Source organism: Copidosoma floridanum, unplaced genomic scaffold (genome assembly GCF_036245765.1).
Source record: "Copidosoma floridanum isolate Cflo_tuat_1 unplaced genomic scaffold, Cflo_Japanese_pri ptg000006l, whole genome shotgun sequence".
Classification (NCBI taxonomy): Eukaryota; Metazoa; Arthropoda; class Insecta; order Hymenoptera; family Encyrtidae; genus Copidosoma; species Copidosoma floridanum.
Window position 1 is genome coordinate 17,981,702 of NW_028321883.1, and position 27,284 is coordinate 18,008,985.

The 27,284-nt window shown below is 39.3% G+C and overlaps 1 protein-coding gene across 14 annotated transcripts in view; it reads right to left on the bottom strand.

Annotated features, from left to right (window-relative positions):
• Window positions 1–27,284, bottom strand: part of Chi (LIM domain-binding protein 2 Chi) — a 61,886-nt gene that overhangs the window by 3,586 nt on the left and 31,016 nt on the right. For 13 of the 14 annotated variants that reach the window (XM_089598666.1, XM_089598665.1, XM_089598664.1 and 10 more), the window contains 2 exons: window positions 16,555–16,651; window positions 71–173 (listed from right to left, as the gene is read on the bottom strand). In XM_089598666.1, the coding sequence (XP_089454792.1) occupies window positions 71–173; window positions 16,555–16,651 (200 nt within the window). The remainder of the gene's footprint in view (window positions 1–70; window positions 174–16,554; window positions 16,652–27,284) is intronic. The other variant, XM_089598656.1, reaches the window with a different exon arrangement.

Here is a 27,284-nt window from a genome sequence, read left to right on the forward strand (position 1 = left end):
AATTGATATTTAAAAAAAAAAGGGGATGGGAAGTAGGGGAGTAGAAGTAGAAGAAGAGCTTTGTACTCACTGTATCTCTTCGGTCCGTCCTCGAGATTAAACGTGAGCGTGAGCGACGCGTCGTCTTCGAAAAATTCAGTCGCAAACGCGTCCCACCAGAGGTTGTCGCTTTCCTGTAATTTCAAATGTTTATATTATATGTTTGCATGTTAACATAATCATTATTTTTGCGATCTTTCGGTGTACTTTTTTTTACTGTACTTTATCAATAAAAAAAAAAAAAGGAAAAATTTTCGTTCTTTTGTCAACATTAAAATTAAATGTATTTTTGTTCGTACATCATTTGTACGAGCAAACCTTTATGCTACCACCTAAAAACGATGTTTAAATACTGCACTACAAAATTAAGCTCATCCACTTAAAAAATCTCGATTTAATGCGTACTTTTTTTGTTTATTTGGCCAGAAATAAAGCCACGAGCAAAAATGCCCAAAAGCAAAAGATACATTTTTTCATGGATACAAAAAATTTTATTAGAAAAAATCCAGCATAAGTCTTCCTAATGTAGAAACGCCACGACGCAGCAGATTGTAGCAGCTTAACTTTGAAAAATAAGTCCACAAGTCCCCAGACTTACCCCCCCACAATGTTCGCAAGCTCAAAGCTCCTCTTAGAGGAAAAAAAGCTTTGTGCTCCATCGAAGAAGAACCCTTTCCTTCCGATATCAACACTAGCACCATAATTATGATGAAAAAAATGTTGAAATAACGATAACAGTACCCCAAGCGATGGGACAAATCCGTAGTCTCTAAAGAATATGTTCTTCATTGTCGATAAATCTAAATGTTGTCTTTTTTATTCAAATTTTGAATATCCAAATAAGTTGAAGTACACGTTTGAAGCATAGAGTTGTATTTTTTTTTTTATATAATAAAATTTTTTCAATTCTCGTCAACACAGCCGCTATGTATTTTATAAAAAAGGGCAATGTCAACTACACGCTAATTTAAACGCGTACTTCGACACACTAAGTACTCGTATTTATGTAGTAAACACGAGAAGACTTGACTTTCATCCACCGCAACTATGAATACGCAAGTCTTTCACGTGTATATATATATATATATATATATATATATATATATATATATGTATATTCTCTTCATTTAACACGATAGGTAATAATACAGAGACGCCACTCGTCAGAGCTTTTCATCCCCGTCACACGGGCCTTATTTTAGTGCTTTTCCCCGCATCGAAGTTCATTTCACGTAGATACCACGTAAAAAAGTCTCTTTTCTCTCCGTGCAGTTAACTTTTTTTTTTTTCGTTGCTTTGTGAAACTTCCAGCAAAATGAGAGCTCACCGAACGTTTTTTTTTTTCCTCCAACGTGCGAGCACAATATGTATATATGTACGAAAGCACACGCGTACGGAGCAAAAGCGCAAAAAGGCTCCGCACCGCGTTTGACGTTCCGTCCCTCTCGAGATTAAATCCTAGCTCCCTTTGGCTGCACGCGCAAATTTAATCATGTCATCTGCTCTTTAATTTTGGCGAGCAGCTCACTTTTGCAACTCTCCCTCCCCCTCTTCTCGTCAGTGGTGTATTTCTTTTTTTTTTTTTTTTTTTGTTTTTTTTGTTTTACAACTTTAAAAAAGTAAAAAAAAAAAGGGCGATTTCAGGCTCGCGAGTGTGACGCAACTATATACCTAATAGCACTTTTTTGGTACGCATCATATTTTATAGTATTATTTTTAAAACATTATGGTCGTGTTGGAGACACTTTATGAGCTTTAGTTAATATTAGTTGCGTTTAAGTATTTTTCCTAAATTTTTCATACTATATCGATGTAAGTAGACACACGACAATGTGACCAATGAAAATAAACGTCTCATTGTTTTATACGTATGTTTTTTTTATCGTCTCTCACTAGATGCACCAACACAAATAATTTTAATACAATAATGCATGACCGTTAAATTATTTTTTAGTCATATATGATATAAATGTAAACGACGCATAATATGTATTCGTTTATATAAGCACTATGATAATGATAAATTACTTGTTTTCATACCCATACATTTAACGTGACAAAAATCTACTGAACAACAACTACCCCCTCGTATGTACATGTACGTATACTGCCAGTACTAAAATTTTAAAAGCATTCATACGCACAAAACCTTACAACCCTAAATTTCCGTCGAATAAACACTCACTTATCACACACTTCTCTGCAGCGGCGCGACGAGGTTTTTTTTTTCCCCACGTTCCTCTTTCGGGGGCCAAAAAGGGTGTCCCCGCACCCCCGCAAGTCGCGGTAGGACGCGGCCCATAAATCAATTTAGCGCAAGGATTTATCGGCATATTATTTCGGCGCGTTCTCTTTCCGGGCACTGGTCCAAAAATCGAGTGACTCTTCCTCCCCCGCAGTCAGAAGATCGTCGCCGGCTCTACACAACAGACGACACGTCGTCTGCACGTTTTGTGGGCCTTTTTTTCACGCGCATGACGATGATGGCCAAGGATAGGCGTCCTTGAGACACTGGGTTGTTCCTTTCTTCTGTTCAACTTAATTTTTTTTTTTTTTTTTTTTTCCACCCACTCGAAAAAAATTATATCCCAGATTAGTCCTGGACTATTGATTAATACGACCAATGGACGAATACGCCGAAAGAACGAAAAACAAATAAAAAGTGATTCATTAATCGTCGGTGTGAACGCACGATCTGAAATGTTGCGAGTAATCTCTGGTATAACAAAACGCATCTGGTTTTTGGAGGAGCGCATAGGTGATAAACATTATCAGTGATGTAAATATTATCGTCGGGATTCAATGATTTGATTTGTATACAAGTTTCGTCATTCAATGAACGAGCAAGAGTTTAAAAATTCATCGCCGTGCGTCTTTTTTTCTTCCTCTTCTTCTAATATTCTAATTATCCCACGAATCGATCACAACCCGGTTCTGCACCACAGCTAAAAGAACTGTTTGGTAAAAAAAAAAATAAAAAAAAAAATAACATCACAAAGACTATACTCGTTTACACATGGTGTACGAAACCAAGGCGCCACGGCTCCTTGCTACACCCCTAAACATCAATATGCGTACACACACGCATCGCCATCCTACTCCTCCACCTCCGCACGAGCCCATCCTATGCTAACTTCCTCTGCTGCACCGGATCGTCCCCTGCATCTCCGAGAGACCGTTCCCACAGAACCGGCGCACACACGCACGTGTGTAACACATAAAACACACACACAACACTATACCAACGCTCAGGACGAACAGAAGAGCATAAAAGAACGAACGAAGGAGAATGAAAAAAACGAACGGAGCAAGGGAGAGCCAACCCGCGGGACATGACTATATAACTGGTTTCGCGCGCCCTACTCTCCTCTCTCTCTCTCTCTCTCTCTCTTGTTCTCTTTCTCGTGCATACATGTATTAAATATTTATGCACGTATAGAGCACATGGAAGTAGCAGCAGCGCCAGGTATACATGCTGCGAGGACGTTTTGCATCCTTCGCTGCTTCGCCTCTCCTCTTCTCGTCTCTCCTTGGCGATACTCGTATATAATAATATACGAAGGATCTATACGAATATTTATAGTATAGAGATAGCACACAACATGGGGAGCTCGATGATTCGATCTTGGTGTGCTCTCTTTTTGGGGGGGGGGGATCGAACAAATACACTGGAAGTATAATTATACACTGTACTTTTTTTTTTTTTAACAGAAGTTACTGTCCTCGTTGTTGTTGGCGAAATACGGGTCTAAGGTGCAGATCGGTATCGGGTGCACCTGTGTATCGAACCGATTTTTTTCTCTCGCGATACACGTGCACCGCAAAGGTAAATTTAATAACAACCAGTCATCAGTATAAGTAGCAGCGTACAACCAAAGTCCAGTGGTGTCGTAGCTGCTGAAAGATGAATTAGTTCGGTGATTGCACGTAGCTATGACGCAACGACCGTTGGGAACAGTAGACTTTTGCGTCCCTCAAGATGCAAAATTTTTTTCAGTCACTACTTACAACTAAGTGCTTAGCAAAATATTTTTGGTCAAAAGTTTTTGCGCTACAATGTGAGAGGAAAATAAATAGTTTTGACAACAAAAGTCAAGGTATTAAAGTACTCGATACACCGTGACTACTCGAATAAGACGGATTAGTTTTTGAGATAATTGATGAGGCAACTATAGGCCATAAATTGGTCTTGAGGCAACTTCATGATGATCAAACGACCATCGACATTACGAGGACACTTTTTTGCTTGGCAAGATAAACCAAGTACAGGAGGCGTGTCGGCGATCGTTTGTACACGGACGCGTGTAGTCACCGTCGGCCCTTAAATCTTCGAGATTCATCCAGCGAGCCATAAAAGCCTTGTAATATACCATCCGCGAATCCAGCAAACTGTTGCAAGAGCACTTGGAAATTGATATTTCTGGCAACCAAAGCGATGACGACGAAATTAGAGGAAAGACGAATTGATGCAGGGTTGCTTTATCTTTTTTTTTTTTTTTTTTTTTGCTCCGGTACTGAGAACGTGACTGGCAAATGGAAGTGCAGCATCGACAAAGATTAAACTCGACTCCTATTACATGAAATTTTTTTTTTTTTTTTTTATCGTAAATGCATTGTTCATAGCTGAAGTTAAGAAGATATGCTTAAATATGGTATACAAATTACCAACTCTTATACTAATGCGATGTAATAATGATAAAGCTGCTTTTTCTTGAAGTTTTTAACTTTTTTTTACGTAAAAAAAAAAAAAAATATATGAAATGCAAATCTCGTTTCAACCTGCAAATTTATTCTCGGGTAAAAATTGCTCTTGCCTTTCGACGCCTGGAAAATGTGCGGAAAATTTTTGCGCTTTAACGCATTAAGCAGAGAGGAACGAGGAGAGGAAAGGATACTGACTTGGAAACGATTGCAATTAGAATTTAATTTTAAAAGAAAATTTCGTACATTATAAAAAAAATGTACACCTTTTATGGCACAGATTAAATTTTTTTTTTCTTCTTCGAGATGTATAACTTGACTTTATGGTATCTACAAATTAAATTACGAATCAATTGCATATTTAGCTAGACATTTATTTAATTTACTAATTACTCAATGTACGTAAGTACTGCGAAAAATGTTCAATTATTCCGATTTGTGATGAATGATAAGCAAAAAAATTTTGAATCACTTCTCACTGATCCCTAAAATACACCAAAGAAGTTAATTGCGCTTTCAAGTCTACAACCACGAAATGCGGAAAGGTAATAGGGATTATCAATTATTTACATATTATTAAGAATAATCCTAATAAAAAAAATTAAATATATAATATGTATAAAAAAAAATGTTCTGATAAGTAATAAAAAAACAATTCTTGGATACCAGTAAAAAAAAGTCGTTTACGATAAGACTGTTACGACTAGTTGTGGTATTTCAGAAGCAGTAATATAATTTTTATCTAAGGAAAAACGACAATTTTACAGCATTTTTTTTTTTATTTTCATACCTCAGTAGATGTGACATAAAGTTTTTATGAATGAAGGTGAAAAAAAATTATTTCTCGTAAGCGGCAATATAACGGAGATGCGCGCCTAATCTTTATCTACTCCAGACACTATTTGATTGATGATAAAATGCAACTAATGATCTGTAATCGTAATGTTCTCACGCGATGAAAATAATGGGACGTGCGGGATTGTTATCTGGAAAATTAGTTTTTCTCAATTAGTCATCGATTAATCACAACGTAAATAAAAAAATAAAAAAGAGTTATTTACCATTTTTTCCTTCATTTCATTAAAAATAGGAAAAATTAGTGAAATCAATATTTAATTTCTCGTAATTAATTATCAATAAATCACAACGATAAAAAAGAGCTCCATAACGCATTTTTTCCTTTATTCCAATTGAAGTAGAAAAAAACAAAGCTTCACAGCTCCGCAAAAAGTAAAAAAAGCTCTGAAAAATTGTTCGGGCCAAGCACGAGCGCCACGTCAATCAATAATACGACGACACCGGTATCCTCAAGCCCGTACCCTCGTAATGTTTAATTCCACAAAACGTGTGCATGTGTCATTGAAATACGAACAAAAAAAAAAGCCCGGTACTAGAGGGTATTATTCCGAAAAATAATAACGATAATCGGGTTAACGAAACACGCGGGCACACTGCACGAAACGTCGCGAAACTCACAAAATTTAATTTTAAAACCGAACAGAACGTAATACACGCGCGCTGATACTATTTTCCGGAGACACAAAATTAGACGCGGTGAATCATATCGCGCTCGTGTAGCCTTTGTCCACGCTTTCGCGAGCTTTAAAGCTCGAAGACGCGTATTACTCAATTATTAAACGTAAAATCGGGCGAGCGGAAAAAAAAGAAATGATGCTCCCAGAAGTCGTCATCGATGGGGCAAAAAAAAAAAAAAAAAAAAAAAAAAACGCACCATCAGCGCTCCCGTCGGCGAAAATTAAACAAAAACTCGAAAATTCAGGTTTAAAGCCGAGCTGCCCTTGCGATCGCGCGAAAAGTAGCCTAATCGCCGTGAAAGCGCTAGAACGCGTCGAGAATGAGTGTTCTGGTGGACGGTGGCACGGGAAATTTTCAAAAAGTATGGCACGGGTGATCTTTTCGGGGCGAAAAAGGGCGAGAAAGTCGAAAAACATCGCTTTAATCTCGCGGAAATTTTGTCTGGCATTGTACCAGGGGCCGGGAGTCTCGTTGACTTGCCGGCTCGACTGTACCACCCTACTGTTGTTAGGGGGAAGGGAAGGGAGGAAGAGCAAGAGAGAGAGAGAGAGAGCGGAGAGGAGGGGAGACTAGGGGTGGTATATGATCGTGTATATACGCCGCCGGGAAAGTATTGTCGTCGAGCTCCACCTCTGGGTTTTCGGGAAAAAAATCGTTTCGAGGTGACGCTCGTAGCCGATTTTTTTGCAAAATGTGTCAAAAAAGCTAGAAAAATCGGGCCCACCTGCCCACCAAATTTGAAAAATTTAGGACCACCGAGTGAATTGATAATCAAAGCGGCTGGATTTCCCTCTGGCCGTAGCGCGAGCGGACAAAACGAGCCCGGCCGCCGCTGCTGCTGCTGCCGCCGCCTCGAGTATATACGGCCAGGGGCGTCGCGCGCGCGCGAGCGCAAACGGGGGAAGGGGGAGCGCCGTGAGCAAGCTGGGGTGGGGGAGACACGAGAGAGCAAAAGAGAGAGAAACGAGCTCGTGAGAGAGGACGGGGGTACAATATGGGTTATCGAGGGGGGCCCACCCCCGGGGGAGGGCAGAGGCCCTCATTTTATTACCCGGGCTCCCGACCCGGGGTTCTCAATCTCGTTGTCTAGCTGTCTCCTTCCCGTGTACACACTGGCTTGGCTTATTTATTTTAGCATTATAGTTTTTTTCTTTTTTTTTTTTTTTTTTTTCATACATACACTTGTGTCCTACTAAATGTAAGGACGTATTTGATGTTATCTCGATTATTATGACGATGATAACGGCGACGAGCAGTGAATTTACGTAGCATTAAATTTTTTTGTCTTGGCACTTTGGCAATCGGTGAAAAAATACAATATTTTCACGACGGCTTTTGTTTTCTATGAGATCATTGTATGGATTTTTTTTTTTTTTTTTATTTCAAACATAACATATTTTCGATGTTCAATATTTAAGTCAACATAGTAAATAGTGTTTTCTGAGATTATTGTTTGGACGTAAATTTTTTTTTGTTAAACCAACACATCAAATTAAAAATGATAGCTATACTAGCAGCTAAAAACTCTTATTGATCAGATTATTTTTTATTTTCTCAAACTGTAACTCTTTTTTGATTCAATTATCAAGATCTTGCAGACAAGTGATTGTGAAACTCGATTAACGTTTTCTCGGATGACGTGAGGGTGAAATTAAATTTAGAATTAGCCGTACTTCTTTTTATTGCTTAATTAAATTAAGATTTACCGATTCACAAATGCACTTAAAAACGTCGCCGAAACAAGACAAATCCATTCGTATTATGATGTAAATTATTTACTTGTTCGAGGTGACAAGCGATTAATCGAGTGCGCTGTTTTTTTTCGTTTTATCATATGATTATACAAATTGAAGTATGAGTTCTTAAAATATCCATATTTATTTTCGTTCTGTCGAGCCGAATTTCATGCTCGCAGTACTGAATATAAATATTGGCTTACTTCTATTAATACAGAAAACTTTACCATAGACTCGCGATGGATGTTTTTAGACTAAGCGCTCCAGTAGGTAATACCTTAAATTTATCGAGCATCCTAAATCGAATTTGAAATGATTTATGCTATTAGAGGACACTGAATTAAATTGAGATACGAATTTTCAGTTTGTATAAAAATAATGTCGCACGCATGAAATTCAACGCCGAAAAGTTTTACGACTCGCCATATACAAAGCAGTCCTACAGTTGAAGTCACGATGAGCCATCTAAAAGAAAAAAGAAAGTCTGAGAAGTATCAACAATCGTGAGCAAACATACGCGCGAATGGATAACTGGCCACAGCCAACTTTACCGGCTCTATATATTACACACATTTGTAAAATAATACACATCCGGATGATGTAAAGGGGATGTTGAAAAGTTGGCAAGAGTTTTTTTTTTTTCGTTACCGCTATCAATTAATAATGTGGATATGATGTAGTGGTTTCTTAAAGGCGAGAAAAAAAAGATAAATATTCGTGTTTACAATTACATTGTTATTTTGAAACATTCGAGCGATTTATTAAGTCGGAGAACAGAGTGCAGAGTCTCTACAGGTGGTAAAGTAATTTATTTAAGGTCATTGAATTTTTTTTTCTTAGTTTGCCAGCAGAACTATTTTTGAAATCAATACTTCTAGCGCAGGAATCAAATTTCATCTAAATTTTGTCACACAGGCGAAAAGACAAGTTATGTTACACGTATATGAGCGATTCTTCAAAAAATTTCCGGACGGTAATTTTTTTTTTTTTTTTTTTTTCTTCAAGTTTCTCTGGCTTACTTTGAAAGGGGAATGCTTTGTAGTGTACAACTTGGAAGGCCAGAATTTTTTAAATAAAAAATTAGTCAAGTTTGGGAAAAAAAAAAATTATAAAGTTTACGAAAACAAAAGACTACAAAAATTCTTTATTACTTATATTTAAAAATGTTACAGCCTAAAATACATTAAAGTAAAAAAACTTGGATGGATTCAAAACGGACTTTTTTTTACTATCTTTATTTCACGTCCAGAAATGTCCTTCGAGAGATAATTCATATTTTCAAGATACAAAATACTCGAGAACTGTTTGAAATTTAACGAGTCAAGTGTTGACTCAATTAAAAAACCATTTGAACATTTCATGAAAAGGACAAACAGTCTCTTGTTCCGAAAAATACATAAAACACGGCATGAAAGAGTTACGAAAATCCGAGCATCAGAGTTGTAAAATCAGCATTTGGCACACACAGGGGCCCATCAACACTCCCATGTCCCATCGAAGGAGGAAAAACAAATATTTTCCCGCCCCACTCTAGCAGCACTGTCTGGACAGCGTCTAAGGCCAACATATAAGTCGTCGTCACTCCAAACAAGCAAGCAAGCAAACCACAAAAAGTGGAAGCCATCGCTCTCACTTACGCTCTACAAACCCGAATCTTATGCGAATCGGGCCGTACCTCCTCCGGAGGGGAAAAAACACGAAAAGTTGGCGCACTCGACGAGCCATCGAAGGGAAAAACGCGGGAATCGGCAAATATTGTCTTCCTACCCCTTCCTCTCTTTCCCTTGGAAAAAAAAAACTATTCTCCAAACGCGTGCTTTACGCGCGAGTGAGACTACATAAGCAGGACAAAGTTGCGAGAACTTTTTCCACCCCGCCCCTCCTTGGCCTCCAAGAGAGTCTGTCGTACCCAGCCTCCACCCTCTTGTGTATGTCTTCTGAACTCTGTTGCACGTCCGAACGAAGGGAAAGGGGAATGTATTTACAGTCAGGCGGTTCGCCGCGAGATCGAATGGCTACACCAGTGAACCGATAAAGTATAATTATCTATTTTTCTCATTCCTGGCTGCGTAGTAAGCTATTTAAGCACTGAGAGAAAAAAAATGATAAAAATTACTGTGCTAGAATGGTAATCTGGTACTGTTCGATTGTCTAGAGACTTTTTACGATTTGAACGATAATTTTTAACGATTGGAATAGTAACTTTTGTTTTAAGAATAGTGATTTTTACTGTTGGTACAATAGAAATTATTGTCCACAATATGGGTAAAAATTAGGTTGGCCAAAGAAAAAAGTCCCGAGACTACCGGATTACCATTCGGTAATTTTTATTATTTTTTAAAGTGAAAATACCCATATGTAAGTTATTAATAATAATACACCTTTTGAAAACAGCGCATCACTCAAACCTCATCTTATTGAGAAAGTAGGTAATTTTTTTTTCCCTCCCGCAATTTTTGAACAACCTGGCCGAAAACTATGTCTTAAATTATTCTTTGAAACACTACTACAACGGCTCTTTGTAAAATATAACTCACACATTTTAAGAGGAAAGAAAAGCTGCGGCTGATAGGTGAACTTTCTTATCGAAAATTCGGCATAAATCCACACTCTAAGCAAAAGCACAAAAGCAACCAGAACGAAGTGTATGATATCTGAGTATAAATATCGTGACTGTGCCTGTAACATAATCACCCGCAGAAATGCGCGGACGGGAGGAGCCGCATCTCTGCATGAATTTCGAGCCTCCGGAAAATATCGACTCTCCAGCGGCAGCCTCCGTGTGCACACGCATACTCTCTAATTCAAATTTTACCTGCGCGCACTGCACCGTGGCGCGAGCGCATATACGATTTATTGCCTCGGATTGTGGTGCACACATGCACACGGTTATTAACTAGAAATCATGATTTGTATGCATCCGTGCGCAAGTGCGGGTGGATACGTATAGGTATAGCGCGGCGAAAGAGCGAGGGGAATCGTGACGAGTCAATCGCGCGATGGGGAGGCAAAAATTTCCATGACTCGGCGTTGATGTTACGCGAGGGGTACGTAACGTATGGCGGCAACCGGGAGATGAAAGCTACTCCAACGCGTGCATGTACATCACAGGTATTGAAGTTTCACCTGGTGGGTATAATGTGTATAGTTTACCTATACGTTGCGGACTGACTGTCGGTGCGATCGTGATTTAGGGCCGAGGGTCGATTTTTCAGGCGCGAGATCAAAATGTTACACAATCCTGGTACTTAATCCTTTGGATTCGCGTTAAGGACTCCGTACGCATCTTTTGAATGATTTTTCTGAACAATCATACAAGTGTCAAAGTGTACTTATACACTCGCTTATACACATTACGCGGCACGTGACACTAGTGTCAAGGTAGTATTATCGTCGAATCGATTTTGGGGATTTCCAGAAACGTTTGTACTACACGTTAATGCCGTATGACTTTTCGATCTCACGCATCCTTCATTTATGGATATACCCATCGAGTAGTACATAACATGTGTCAATCAAGCGAGCGAGTCGATCTGGTTCAAGGATCGTTCATTAAATTTCATGATTTATCAAAAGTAGCTCATTTACGGAAAAAAAAACTTTTTTTATCGAATACCTACTACGTTTCATAATAAAATTATGATTCCAATGCGTGTATACGTGACGAAGTTGCTGGTTATCATGATATATTATAATGTTGCAGTGCACTTGTTCATTGGTTTGAGTTAAAATAATGGTAAACTATATTTTAGTTTTTTACTTGAGGTATGGAAATATACTTAACAATAATAAAATTTGCTGGCGATTGTCCTTTAATAAAAAATTTAATTCATTGAGGGTGAAAAATACTTATTTATATCATATCTTTTACATGGAGGGTTACTTGTAACTTCAACCCTAAAATTAAGAAAAAAAAAGTCGTATTTTAAGCAAAGAAAGGCCAAAAATGGTATTCACTATGCTTGAGAGAAAAATGCAATTTACTTTCCGAGTATTTTTTTAACCCCACTTTCGGCTTTGTAGAAAATCATCATTTGAAGTGCTTCCAACTCGTGTAAGAGTAAGTATTCTTCCTTCACCATCAGCTGCTTTATACATGTATGAAAAAAAAAAAAAAAAAAAAAAAAAAAAGAAGAGAGAGAGAAAAATAGAGCCACTACTTTCACCAAAAATTTACTTTCTCGCTTACAGTGCGTATGAATATTATATGAAGATTTCGACAACTACTTCCAAGACAACGCGTTCAGTAAGCTTGCACGGAAAAACCTGGCACGAAGACGCGAGGAGGGACACAAAAAGTACAGCAGCAACCTTGTCGAGAAAGTTTCCTCTTTCTCCTCCTCCTGCGAGGAGAAAGCATACTCGCTTTTCCTGCGCTCACACTACGGACCCACCTGTACGTCTGTATATATTTTAGTGTAGGTGCCACTGCCATACTGCCACACTGTTATCTATATTTGTGTACATATATATATATATAGAGAGAGAGAAAGGCGCTGGCGCGCAAGAAAAAAAAAAAGAGGAGGTCGAGAAAAATTCGACGCTGGATATAATGGGGAATCGATTTTCTTTCTATGCTCCGAGTCTTTTTTTTTTTTTTCCAAAAGAGAGAAGGAGAGCTAGTTCGTTCTTACTTCACCACCTTTTTTTTCGTTTGCTGGATCTTATCGTCCTCTCTAATTTATTTTTTTTTTTTTCTTGCTTATAGGATCCTAGATGTTTTTTGTTCCTTTAATGAGAAAAAATGCAAGCGAGAGATGCTGTCTCACGCAAAAAAAGGGGATAGAGTTGAAAAAAAGTGAGAACTCCACATTCTAGTTATCAATGAGGGCCATCTTTCGATAGCGAATGAGTAAAATTCAGTCGAGTCGAATAAAAAAGATTTGCAAACAAATTCAATTTCCCCTTGGGCTCAAAATCGTATGGAAAAAAACTCAAAACCTCAACAGCCAAGGGCACCACCACCGCGTCCCTTCGCCTCCATTGGCTCCGGCACGATTTTTTTTGTTTCTTTTTCTTTTCATCCTCTTCCTCTTTCTCCTTCTTCTACCTCCTCCGCTCCGTCCTCCTTGTCCTCTCGTGTATAACCTGTGCATCCTCCGTCCTGTTCTCCTCCTTCTTGGCCACCTACGTACACCTGACGCGGCCAACACCGACGCAAAACAGGTATACAGGTCGAGCGCCTCACCTCTCGCCCGGCGAATCGATAAATACGCGCGGGATTTCGAGTTGCTGCCGCTCCTATTTTGCCTTTTTCGTTTCTTCCGATTCGATTTGTAATATCTCTCTTTTTTTTGTTTGCCTCCCTCCTCGGAACGATGCATTGGGGGGAGGACGGGTTTTGTTTATTGCCTCGTTGCATCTCGCGAGGATCCAATTAAATATATTTTACACAGTCTCTCGATTGCGCGGGTTATTTTTTTTTTTTTTTTTTTTTACGGAATTTTCAATCGACGCTGTTGGGTATAGGTACCAGTAACGAGTGGAAATGACTTCGAAAATATATTTTGAGCTTTTTAGTTTTGGGGTTTTATGGTGTTTTTATGCGAGTTTGCATTTTGCGAAACTTTTGGTATGGCACGAGGCTGGTATAAATGATCGTGATGGACTTAAATACTGCGGGTTATTTTATCGGAAGATTAACAAACAAAAAAATAAAAAATAAGCTACTCGATACACTTGTACTACTAAGAATTTTCACTGTGAATGTTTTGTTTTTATACCAAACATCTTTTTACTGCGGTTTCAGCGGAGTTGGGAAACGAAAAGTATTGAGATTTTCACTTTTTGCGCAACCAGAACCTCAGAATCCTCGTTTTTTTTGAGAAAATTCATTTTTTTATCTTATACGTACACGTGATGATTGGCGAAATTAACTTCAAATTTTGTCCATAAAAACTTGAAAGATTGTGCAACTTCACTCAAACTAAGTGGTATTAACTGTGGTATTATCGAATCACATCTTGGACGTGTTATTTTTATTTATTTATTTATTTTATTTTATGGATCCTACCTAGTTAGGTTCTTGTTAACGTCTCGGAATATTAGTGGTTTTTATGGTTTTCATCTGAACTGCAGTAAAATTGTCAAAGAGAAAAAAACGATTGTCATTTCTACAACTGTACACGATAAAGTTTTTTAACAGAAAGGCTGTTTGATACCGTCTCTTCGACCGCAGTTCCCGAAAAAAAGCAGATCAATATCACCAAAAAAAAAAAAAAAAAAAAAAAAAAAAAAATAGAGAGCAAACGACGTAATCTCAGCCGATCAACCGATAGTCTGCGCTGAATCGCGATCGGATGCACATTGCACGGACCGAAGGTGATTTACGTCCGGTGGACACGTCAAAAGTGGTGAAGCATAGCCGCTGGCTGCGTTGGGAGTTCCTCTATAACATAGAAAGAGAGGTATATATGCGTACAAGGCGAGGTCGTGAATTTTGGACGGACGCGCGAACTGCATGCGGTTTGCGGCTTTTGAGGCGAAAGAAAGCGTTTGGGAGGATATACAAGTCCTTTCCTCCTCTAGTGTCCCCTGGCCTGCGTAAGTACAAGGCGTGTGTATGCAGATAAACGCGTGCAAGAGAGACGACGACGAGATGTTACTTTCGGAAGTGTCGTATACCTATACCAGGGGCGAAAGCGAGAGTGCGTCCACGTTCGTCCGCCGTTTTTGGACGGGGAGTGGCTGAGCTTGAAAAATACTTTGTTGCGTCTAATGTATGTATGCACGTACAGTGGTTAGCGACTGAGAATGTTTTTAAGGAGGCTGTGTGCTCCAAAAATTGTTTCATTCGTGGCTTTCTCAAAGTCAACAAGCGCGACGAAACTTTTGCAGCCAAACCCGCCATCTTTAATCTCTATATACAGCTCCATAACATGAGAACACGTGCACCCATCGCACAACTTATGTAACAAGTTTGAAGGTGCATTCCACCAAATGAAACTAACCACAAGGGATGATGATAATAATAATAGGAAGGGGACACTAGTTCGTTAACCCTTTATTTGTATATGTATTTACGTACATTCGGACCATCCTATATATCCATAGGGTGAGATTGATGATAGAGCCCGTTCACCCTTCGTTGAGCCTTTCGCTCTCGCACTCTTGTATACCAATACAAGCGTGTGGTTGTTTGCGGAATCGATTATTTTCCCTCAGGTGGAGCTTTATTTATTTATTCTTTTTTTTTCTTTCTTTCCTCTCGATGGTATATAAAATATGGGGAGATCTGTCACACCCCGATGTCCCTGTGAATGCCAGGGGGGGGGGTGTATACGAGTACAGTAGAACTGGAAGAATCGCACGTATAAACCAACGCGCGGCTGAGCTTTTTTTTTTCTTCTTCTCCTTCTCTCTTGGCCAAAGTTCAATGCTACAACCGAAAACTTTGGCGAAATACGGCGAAGAAAATAAAATAAGGGGGAAAAAGGCCCAAAATTGAAGATCTTCCGAAAGTTTCTTTTATCGGGCTGCGCTCCCAGTACCATCCAAGTTACGGATCGTCCAAGTTCGGCCATTACAGCCGAGCAAAACTCGCTCTTTGTTCCTCCTCCTCCGCGTATCATACCCTCCGAAGGGAAGAAAAAAAAAAAAAAAAAAAAAAAACACGAATCCATTTTAGCGAAGGGACACATCGCGGGCTTTCGTTTTCTATGCCACTAGCTCGTGTATCGTGTCGTGTGTAGTGGGTAACGTTGAGCATAATCGGCACCTGCGACCGCGATAACAACGAAGGTATACATACTTGTACCTCATAGTTACACGCTAGCGAGAACAATGATACGACGACCCCACATATAATATACACACCGAGCTACGAAGGTCAAACCGATCTAACGACCGATCGATCGATGGACGCGAGAAGTCGCGTTGTTGTCCAAGACCAAGGTAGGTGTGTGTGTGAGTGTATACCTAACGTTGCGCACAATAGTATAATAGTGTATGAACATATTATGTTCTGTACGTCAACCTGTACGTATCATCGCTTATCCTCGATCTTTAACCGAACGCGCTTTCGTGCATGTATACGAGGGCATCGGTGACCCAGATAATATTCTTCATGTGCGTACCTTCTATACACATCGGTGGGTATACTAACGGGTAACGAGTGAACTACTTTTTTTTTTTTTTTTTTTTTTTTTTTCTGCCAGTCATGGGGAATAAAAAAGTACTAAAGGGGCATTACGATTTATATTTTTTATACACGTGTGGTCATGATTGCGAGCATCACAGTGATTTTGTTCTCATATAAATGTCTTTTTTTATGATTAAATTTTCTTCGGCAAATCGGTTATTTAAGGCCTTTACGATATAGATGGTGCATCCTACATTTGAACGCATCATCATCAGAGACTTACTTTTTCTGCCATAGTTTCTTCCATGATTTGCTTAACTCTAAATTGTAACTACATTAAGATAGTATTTATGCATTAGAAAAAGAAAAAGAGGAAAGAAAGAGTACACTGAAAGATCATCGATTTCGTCAGATTGTAAAAATATTATATTTAAAATCGAAGAAGAAAAAAAAAAGACTCACCTCGGTCCGCTGCTGTAACCTCTTGTTGAGCTCGTAAAATCGGTAGTCCGGCTGGCCGTAGTACGGGGTGTGCCTCCTGGGGACAGGCAACGTTGATCTGTCAGACGAGACCGATCGGTCATGTTAGGGTGCCGTGTACAGTGTGTTGTTAGAAATATTTTTTTTTTCACATACAATTTATTATAAGACATGAAAGCATTGAAAAAAAAAAAAAAAAAAAAAAAAGACATGAAAATAATTTTCTTTTTTTTTCTTCATCTCCGGTTATGCGTGTCGAAATGTGTACTCCGTGCTGGAGTACCGTACATGAGCGTCTACGGAGTAAATATTTTTTTTGTCCAACGATAATAACCAACAACTCCGACCTAGTCATCAAAGAGGCGAGCGATGAATAACGGGGACGAGGAAAAAAAAAAAATAAAAAATAAATTCCATTGGTTCATGCTATACGTTCATTTGTATGAAGACTCGTATCTCGTTGTCATCGATATAATACAAAGTGGATGGGGAGAAGAAGTAGCGCGGCGGAGAAAGGGGTATTGTATACGCGAGGAGGAATCGAAAGGAAACACTTCTCCCGCAGGTATACGTGAGTATACGTGTGCTCTAGAGGTACTTGTTGTATACTTTCGTCCTTTAATGATGTTTGTTGAAGAAGTTGATTTCTTTCGCTCGCTCCGGCGTGGATTTTGAGGCTACCGTTAAGCCTTTTTATAGAATATCGTCAAGTATCGGGTATTGAAATAAAACAATTGTTTTGAGTTTCGATCGATGGCAAATTTTATCAAGAATAAAATTGATGACGAGTAAATCAATTTACTTGGTCGCGTAAACAAGAGGGTGACAATTTATTTTGTAACGTTACGCGGTTGGCAAGATCGATTACTTCGCAGACTTGTACTCATGTATTTTTAGATGAAAAAAAAAAAAAAACAATGACGTGTGACAAAACGTATTCCACACGTTTATTTTGCTCTGAGCAAAATCTAAATAACACATGTTACAAAAGATTGTAAAAATGTAAGATACATGCAATTTGTTTTTTTTTTTTTTTTTCAAGGGAGACAACTGACAAGTCAACATTAGATGTATTCAACCCATGGTATACTTATAAAGATGACGTAAATCTGATGTACGTCGATTTCAAACATAAAAAAAGTCAGCAAGTACTTCAACTATCCACTACGAAAAAATAATGGTGCCAATGGTGCCAATGGTGCCATTATACATTTCAATGTTATCGAGTGATAATTAAAAAAAAAAAAAAAATTGTAACGCACAGCAAAAAAAAAGTAATCTTCTTTGAACTTCGGTAACATTAATGTTCATTCAAATCAAAACAGACCATAAGGATGATAAAAAAAAAACCACCGGATCGAAGAGAAACTCTCAAATCTCATAAACGACCGACACGTAACTCGAACGTTCATTAAATTGCACTTGCTTATCGCACAAGTGAATGTAATTCTAATTAATTGGTAATCAGGTATCATCACTTCGTGGCCCGTAAATCGTTTAATATCGACGTGTGCCGACACTATCTCTCCCTCTGTAAGCTTTCAAACTTAAAGCTCTCTTTTTATTCTCTCCCTTTTTCCTTCGAGTTATAATTTCTTGGCGCAATCGCGTCGAATTCGATAACCACAGCGTCGATTTGCATAAGACGCCGATTTTTCTCTCGTACTCGGTATATTGCACATGAACGAAGTATGGTGTCCTGCATACCGGTTTTTGGTATAGCTGTATTTTTGTTTTGTTTTGTAATTATTATTGAACCAGTACGCAGCCTTGAATTTTCTCTACCAGCCTTCTACTTGCAGTTTTTAGTTTTGCATCTCCGAGTGTTTTTACATAGGGTCCACTGGATGGAAAAAAATTGGAAAAAAGAATCAGGTGTCGAATGCACGAAAGCAACAACGCCTAATTGTTACGAGTCATGTTTAAAACGCGCCTAGCCCCGCGCTTCATCAATCACGCCGAGGTTTAACAAAAGTTATAGCCAAGCGCAGGAGACAATGTCGTTAAAAAGCCGACACCCGATGCATCTTATCGAAACAAAAGCTTGCACCTTTTTTTTTTAAATTTCCGTGCGTCTTCTAAACAGGTGTTATCGTTTGCGCCCATAAATCACACGTGATGATAAAGACATCATGTATTCTTTGCATCATTAGAGAGGAGAACTGTATACAGGCGCTCGCGTTTGTGCGGTGATTAATTGCGAGGTGGCTTGATTACTATCTTCGGGTGGGAACTTGAACGTGAGTGTGGTGTAGGGATTTTAGGCGATGATGGTTTTGATGAAGATTGTGCAATCAAGCTTATATAAAAGGTTGTGAATTTTTTTCCCACAATTTAAATTGTTTTATGCTCTTTTGCAATTCTTTACTTACGTTTTACGAAATAAATGTCAAAAACGCATTATAATTGAGCAATTGGTTTTCTAAACGATTGGTGCAAGAAATTTTTCGAGAACTTTCTCTCTTTACCACACTTTCGAATTCTTCGAGCAGATAAAACCTGTCATGTTTTCCATTGATTTTCTTTCATTTGACGGTTTGATTTATTTCTTGTTAACATTTCTGGAATATACATATTTTTTTTCTTTAAATTTGTATCAACATCCTTAATTTTCATCGTATACCATCGTAAAAAACCAGTGAAAAACAATATTACAGCGAATGAAAAAAACTGTTTTCCATGCCAAATATGAAGTCGATGAAAAATCATCTGGTTTTATTGGCCTTATTAACGCCAGCTAATTCATCCACATACATTTCAAAGTCCTCGTTGTAGAAGAGGTCCTTTCGATAACCAAAAAAATTTTAAAGCTTCATACGAGAAAAACAGGGAATAAGACAGAGGGTACGTATTTAGGAGCCATATACAATGGTAATAATAATCACTACGACAGCGATAACGAGCCAAAGAGGGGTCGAAGGAACAACGAAAATCCAGCCTCGCCAGTCATAACAAAGGGTTACGAGGACGTGCCATAGATATATATTTATATATACACACAGATCTACGTGTATACATTACAATAGGAAGGGAATTTGGGGGTGTCTAAAGGAGAGGGGATGAGCATATTCAGGATCCAGCCTGTCCCTCGTGACAAATGCAAGGCTCTGGGGGACGCTCTCTGTATCTTATCTCCTCTCGGGGTATGCGTGCGTGGTGAGGAGGGGTCGTCACGTGTTTTGATTTCAACGCGTCGGTCCAAGAGGTTGTGGGATTGCTCAATTTTTACGCCATATAAGTCGCCGATCATTCAATCCAAGAACGACTCGATATTACCTGATAATAGGGTGATGGACCTTTTCAGGCCATTGTATTATGAAGCTACACTTCGGACCCTGATTTCGTCCCTTCGGGTGACGAAACAAGTACTCATAGCGAGGAAATGATAAAACTCAATTAAAGACCAAGCCTCTGGCGACCCAAGATCAAGCAAGTGACTGTATACAAATGTATGTGCGTGTGTGTGTGTGTGAGTGTGTGAGCCAGGGGCCACGAAAAGAGCTCCTCGACAATGACCGCAGCAGCGGCAGAGAGAGCAACAAGTTTGAAAATTTTCCAAGCACCGGCCTCGTCGAAACTTTGCTCTCTCGCCTCCCTTAATTGCCCTCGTGCCCGAGCAAAAGGCTCTATTTGTCAATTACGCTAATCTACTCCGAACTCGTTTAAGAACTATCCGCCCCGCCCTCCTCCTCCTCCTCCTCCTGCGGCTCCTATTACTCTACTTAATACGTGCTTGGGTCTCCGACTCGATTGTCATTCTGTGTGGGTATGCATAAGGTATACGTACAACATAATCGTGTGGGGCACACGTGAAAATTACCATGGAACGAAAGGTGTATTATAGATTCCATAACGCGGACAACTCGTCTTGCTCTCTGTTGCTTTTGTTTTTTAATTATTTAATGCTGGCACTCGTATAAATATATATGTATATATATTGAGCTCGATGTAGGTATATGTATGTGTAATTGTCGGCGTTTGTCGGCATAAAAGACAATTAATCACGGCGTGGGTTGGTTTTTCGTGCCAGTGAGTCGTTGTGGGTCGAGGAGTTTGTTGACCTGCCGAGTTGAGGAATCTCGTGTGATCGAAGAGGCCTCGATTTATGACAATTAATTGTGTAAAAAGCCATGGTGTTTCGACAACAAGCGAAGCATCGTTGCTTTCGTCGATCAAAGAGAGCTCTGGAATTTGGTTGAAACAGGGGCAGATTATTGGAAAGTCGCTACAAGAACATGATATTTGATGGTTAAAATATTCTTGAAAAATCAAAATTGAGCAGAAATAAAAGTTATTACTTTAAAAAAAATTTTTTAATGTTTTACAATCAGACTCGTTTGGGGGTTTTTCAACTAATACTCTTTGAATACACGCGTTCACGTGGGTGGGAATAACTAGCTATCAAGCCACGCAAGCAGCGTCACTGACAAGACTTTGTGCACGACCGACAAAAGTAGATATAATCCGACCCAGTAAGACGAGAAGCATTTATCCATAAACGACGAAATTACGTCGATCATCGCTATCAAAAAGCTCCCCCGAATCAACCTGCCTCCATGCATTCGTCATATACTACACCAAACACAAAGCAAAAGAAAAAAAAACAGCGCCAGGTTTACCTATAGGACGACAATAACCCAACGAGACACTCTACAGGCCAAAGCTCGACCCCAAAAAGCTCGGTCAGTATACGTGTACATATGGATGCGTGCTCGCGTTGCACACCACAATCCCCGAACGCCCCCAAGTCACCGGCACCGCGTTAATGGCTTTAGTTTGCAAAAGAGATTTCCCGTGCGTGCATGTACACAGAATCCAGCCCGCGACTGAGCCCCGCGGGACGAATCGCCGAGAGAGAGAGCCTCGATCAGCTGACCAGCCAGCTGCTGCCGGGACAATCCGAGATCGCGTTGGGAACCCCTGAGCACTTGCTTGGATGCCGGTGTCGTTCGCCTTCCCAGTGCCGTCGCTGCTCCGACGCGTGCGCCAAGTCGGGATATATATATATTCCCACCCACGTACACGTGTATATGTATGTAAGTATCAACCGTGTACATTTACGGAGTAACAGGGGCAGGGGGGGAGCTGAAAGGGCACACTTGACGAAAGAGAGGGTGGGGTACGAAGAGACCAAGGGGGGTGGATGGATGGGGGAGAAAGAGGGGCTGTTATTAGGGCTTACTCATGGGGTGGCGGTGTGTGTCGGTGTGTGTATAGCCTCGCGATCAATGCCAGAGGGAGGAGGAAAAGAGCCCATCCTTTTCTCTCTCTCTCTCTCTCTCTCTCTCTCTCTCGCTTGCTCCTTTTCATCGCGCTATGTTCCTATATGTTTCTGCGTTCTCGCCTGCCCCGCAGAGCCTGCGTGTGTGTACACGAATATGAATACATATATGTGGGAGTCCATGCGAATATGCAAACGCACCGGGAATGGTGTACACGCGTGCATAATATATACATTTGTGTGTGTGTGTGTGTATGAAATTGTTGGGAGTTGTAAGGGTTGTATATATATATATAGTGTACACTAATACGCGTACGTATATACGTTTCTCCTCTCCACTGGGAGTATTGACGAGCTGAAGTTTCTGCAGCTAATGCATATGTTTGTTTCCTCATCTGCATTTAATCTGCATTTATGCACGTATATTCTTTAAGGTTGATACGTTTTTTATTGGCGTTTTTGTTTATAGTAACAAAAAAAAAAAAAAAAAAAAAAGTAAATATGAGATACGAAGATTTAATAATCGTAGAATATATGAAAAGTTGTACCAGATGAAAAGTAAAGATCTCGTGAGTATCGTCTTTTTCAATGTATTAGATCTCATTGCGTTTTATCAATGGCAAAGTGTTTGATCCTTCTGAGGATGATGCGTGACACGCCTTGCAAGTGTTGCGATGGTCAAAAACGTTTGACTGAAAAATCTGAGTGGTGCAGAGCTTTGACGCGTTTTTATTTGACAATTTATGAACAAACTTTCGAAATAATTACTCTGGAGCTTCGTAAAAAAGTTTTTACACGTATAATAAAAAGTGAAATCATTTCCAAACTCTCGAAAGATACAGTTATATCTTGGATAGGGATATTTTTAAATTTCTTTCGGCAAATCAAAACAGCAACAATCGTTTCATGTTTTTTATTTAATAATTATTCATGAAAAAACGTGAAACTCGATAAGCATCTTGAGAAAGCTATTTTTTTGTTGGAACAGTTATCCAAAAGCAAAAAAAATATCGGAAAGAGAACTCAATTTTTTGTAAGTACATAAACCAATAATTTTACTTAACCATATCTCATAACCAGCGAACCATGAAAAAAGAAAAAAAAAATAGAAGATCAAAACAGGCGTGACTAAAGAGTTTCTCGAACCAGTGCATCAATCGAACAACCAAACTTCACCAATAGTTCTATCGACTGTCCTCTGGTCACGAAACAGTTCGGCATCGCGTATAAATATACACATGCGCGCACCCAACACATCGACAACAGCAGAGAACACCCTCGAGTGTGTCCAACAGGCGTTAAACGCCGCGATCCGGCTTTTGCGGTCGGCTTCAATTGCCAATGTGCACCACATGCACACGCATGCACCTCTTCTTTCCCTCCCCTGGACATGGTCCTCACCCTCCTATACCTTTGAATGTATGTAAAGCGCGTAACTCTGCACGTGTACTCGCATATATTTACAATGTACAAAAAAAACGCGCGTTATCGAGAGAGCAAGATTTTTTATCAAGTACCGATAAAGTATCGTTCGTTGGTGCTGTACAATTTTTGGACAAAGTCCCTTCACGCATATACATATATGTATGCGAGCAAATTGAGTGGAAATTTTTGGCACGTGGATCGCGAAGCAGTAGTGTGTAACTGATGAAATATTTAACGAGTGTGGCGGTTGTGCCGTTGAGATATCGTGCTGATGAGTAAGTATATTAATAGATAAGAGATAATTCATGAGTATTTCTATACATTCGGATACACATTCGAATTTCGTCTTGAGCGTCGAGGTATAACGAGAGGATTTCTTTTACTGTTCGTATACTTTGCTCAGCTAGTTATGCAAGTTCTCAAATGAAAGTAGATATTTTGTACGTAGCTATACTTATCGAAAACAGCTGGATAGCAATTGTTATTTTACTGCATATTTTACACCTATGGATTAATAATATGTCAAGAAAATTTTGCAACTGCTGATTAATGATTTATTTGGTTGAATTTTTTTTATACAATGTCACGATTGAATTACTTCAAAGTAGAAAAATCGCCATGTTGACGGTCAAACAGATTTTAAGGCATGCAACAAAGTATAAAATGTGTCACTGAATTTTAGTCAATAAAAAATGTCGATACGATTTGTTAGAGTCCCAAGAGTTTCATCAACACATGTTTGCAAACAACACTTGGCGGTACAGGGTGTACACAGACATGAGTAACGAAATCACTAATTATACCTACGGACGACGATCACATCAGCGGAAGATAAAACCAAAAAGTAAGTACTGACGAAACAAGTGTAACTTTGCGTTGGTCAATTAACAGATCTCCAGTTTGCATCGACAGGGGCCTTAAGGGCTTGACTTTGCATTGTATATTTATGCGGGTACCCATTGTTTTCGACTGATGCACAGGTTAGTTGGACTACATGCTATAGAGATTCACGCGTTTGTTTTAGTGTACGTACGAGAAAGTGCATGGTGGTACTGGCAAATATTTTAATTTTGCAGATTCCTGTACTGAGGATTTGCAAAATATAAAATTAGAAATTATTATGCGTATGAAAAATTAATTAGTGGTGATGAACAAACAAACAAAGACAAATGATAAAAAAGAAGGAAGAAAATATGACCTTATTTTGATTTAATGCCCCTTTTTATTACTCATAATAATAATATTCCGATTCATCAAGGGTAATAATTAAGAAATAAATTGTTGAGATGCACAATGAAGTATACAGTAAGTATACGTGGTAATTTTTGTAAAAAATTACGGACAAAAAGATCTTTCAAAAATCACTTTATCCCTGTTTCATCAAAGCGTAACTCAACAAACCCGTAAACGATTCCCACCCATCGGTTTTTTACGTATACGCGCGCGCACTAGTTGCTCGGAGTCAGATAAAAGAATTGACTTTTCGGATCAGATAAGATTAATCAACGAGCTCGACCTGATTACTCGCCTCAAGAGAGCGAATGATTTTTCATTTCACAACCAAAATATATTATCCAGTTACCTGTGCATCTTCACGGGCCCTCGGTACATTCATATACATACAAGAACCCGATGATGATTTTCTACAAGCGCTTGCAGAGATTTCAGCACGTCCATGCTCCTCATTGACCCATCGCGTTTCACTCGGCACAGGCAAAGTTTAGGTAAGATCGAAGTAGCATACCGTGACGGACTTTCTCGCTGGAAAGTACACGCGTGTACAATCATTTCGCGAAGAAAAAAAAAAGAAAAAAAAAAAAAGAAAAAAAAAAGAGAGAGAAGTCGCATTTAGGCTCCTCGGCGGCCTACATTTCGCGGGTGCGAATCGGAGAAGATACTAGAGAAACTTTTATTCGGTTTTTACGACCTTTACAGTCGAGCGGGATATGAGGAAGGGAGGGAAGGGGCATGTGGGAACTTTCTTCAGGCTCTCTTATAGTTTGATGGTGGGTGAAATGTCGGAGAGTATCACGCAGGATATAACCTGTGCGAGAGATGGGTGGAAAGTGGTATGGTTGACAGATCGCCATCAAAGAGGCATCTGATGAGGGAAAAGGGTTACTGTAAGGAGTAAAACGAATTGGTACGAGGGATGCTACAAAATAGTGTACGGTAATGCGGGTTTTTGCTTAAGTTGATAAGTGGTTAGGCCGATGATTATTGATGTTTAATTGTGATACTCAACGTGACGATTGAAATTGTATTAAAGTGCGTAACAGAAACCAATACTTTTTTTTTTTTTCAAGCAATAAAAAAAAATGTTCAAGGTCTCATTCATTATCGTATCGATGGGCTTTACAGCGGAGATTAGCACGCTTGTGTTACCATAAATATAGGATTGAATGCAAGTTTTTGAATAAGCCATCTTTCACTGCTTTGTTGAGAACAAATTAAAAACTTCATCGCCTCTTCCATTGCGTGCAAAAAATTTGAACAAAAAATTTGTACTATCCAGTACCAAAAGGTTTTTTTAAACAAAATTCCTAATTTTTTTATAACTCTAATGCGTACTTTTGTTAATACCTACTTTGATCGAGCAAAAGACAAGAGTTCACGAATTTAGGGGAGTTCCAGTTACATAAAAATATCGTATCATATTAGAGTATACGAATTCCATGTAATTTTATTGAGGAAATAAAAAACAATCATTTGGAGCTAAAATGATACTTTTGATCCTTAAAAACACCCCGCAATATATAAGAAAAGCAACAAGATCCAACATAAAGTCCCATCATCGCAAACACCACTATGCTCCGCAGTCACGTGGCTGCCTCTCCGAAAGGTTACAGCACTGACCCTCCCCCCGCCCTAAAAAAAAAAAAAATCAATCGTCACGTCCGAGATGCTGATCCCCCCCCCCAGCGCCCGACAAAATCGTAGGGGCAGAGTTCGGAGGGGGAGATCCCGCACACGTGTTCAACGAGGGGGTGATTTCGCGTGTGTGAATACATCGTGTAATAAGCGCAGCGAAGCGAGGCCCCCCTTTTTTCTCCTTCTCTCCCTTTACGTTATTGTCATTGTTACTCATGCATGTGCCGTGAATTGAGGTGTTGGTACAGGCTTTTTTGGGCAGGCAAGGATTTTTTCTCCCTTTTGATACTGTGTACCCAGTGTGTGTGTGTGTGTTTTTTCATGGTTTATGATGTAAACCCCCGTTTATATGTTGCAGGGTGAATGTCGTTTGTGGTAATTATACCCATCTAATAATCATACATCTCGAGTGACAACCCTTACATATATACATGATAGGATCTGATTTAGATTAAAAAACGCGACGATGAACAACATTATTCTTTTTACATGTTTACCGATACTATACATTACATTTTGTGCTAAATCAATGAAAACTCGGGGTCAGAGTTCTGTGATCGTCACCATAGGTACAAGTTACATACATCGTGTTGTAACGCTCGCGTATCGAATACCAAAGATTAGATGTATATGGCTGATAAAGCGGTGTACGAGCTACAGGGAAGATCATCTATACCGAGGCAAGGCAAAGTAGCAGTGGTAAAAAAAAAAAAAAAAAAAAAAGTTTACGCGTGCGTGTACATACATACACGTGTATATGTAACAAGAAGGGGAGGGTCGAGCAAAAAGGGGGCCTCTCTGCTTAGCTCCTCGAAAAGCCGTCGTCACCGACACTTTATCTCGCCACTGGGGTGTGCGTATTATACACTGTGTACATACGCGTAACGCATTCGATCTCTCCTCGGAGTATATATTTTTCTCAGTAGCACAAGCGGACGTATACTAGTATTCGAGGGGTTTAAATATTTTATCATGCATCATGTGGGCGCGCTAGTTCGCGTTACTTATACAGCGCGGTATTGGGCGTGCGTCAACTTTATTAAATTAGTCTAACTTGACTTTTGCGGACGATGGGTTTTCCAATAAGGAGAGATAAAGAAGCGTCGAATTAACTTTGGGGGCGCGTGGAGTGACGGTAAGGATTTCTTTTTTCCTTTACTCGTTGACTAAAAAATGGTTATTGCCCATTTCACCC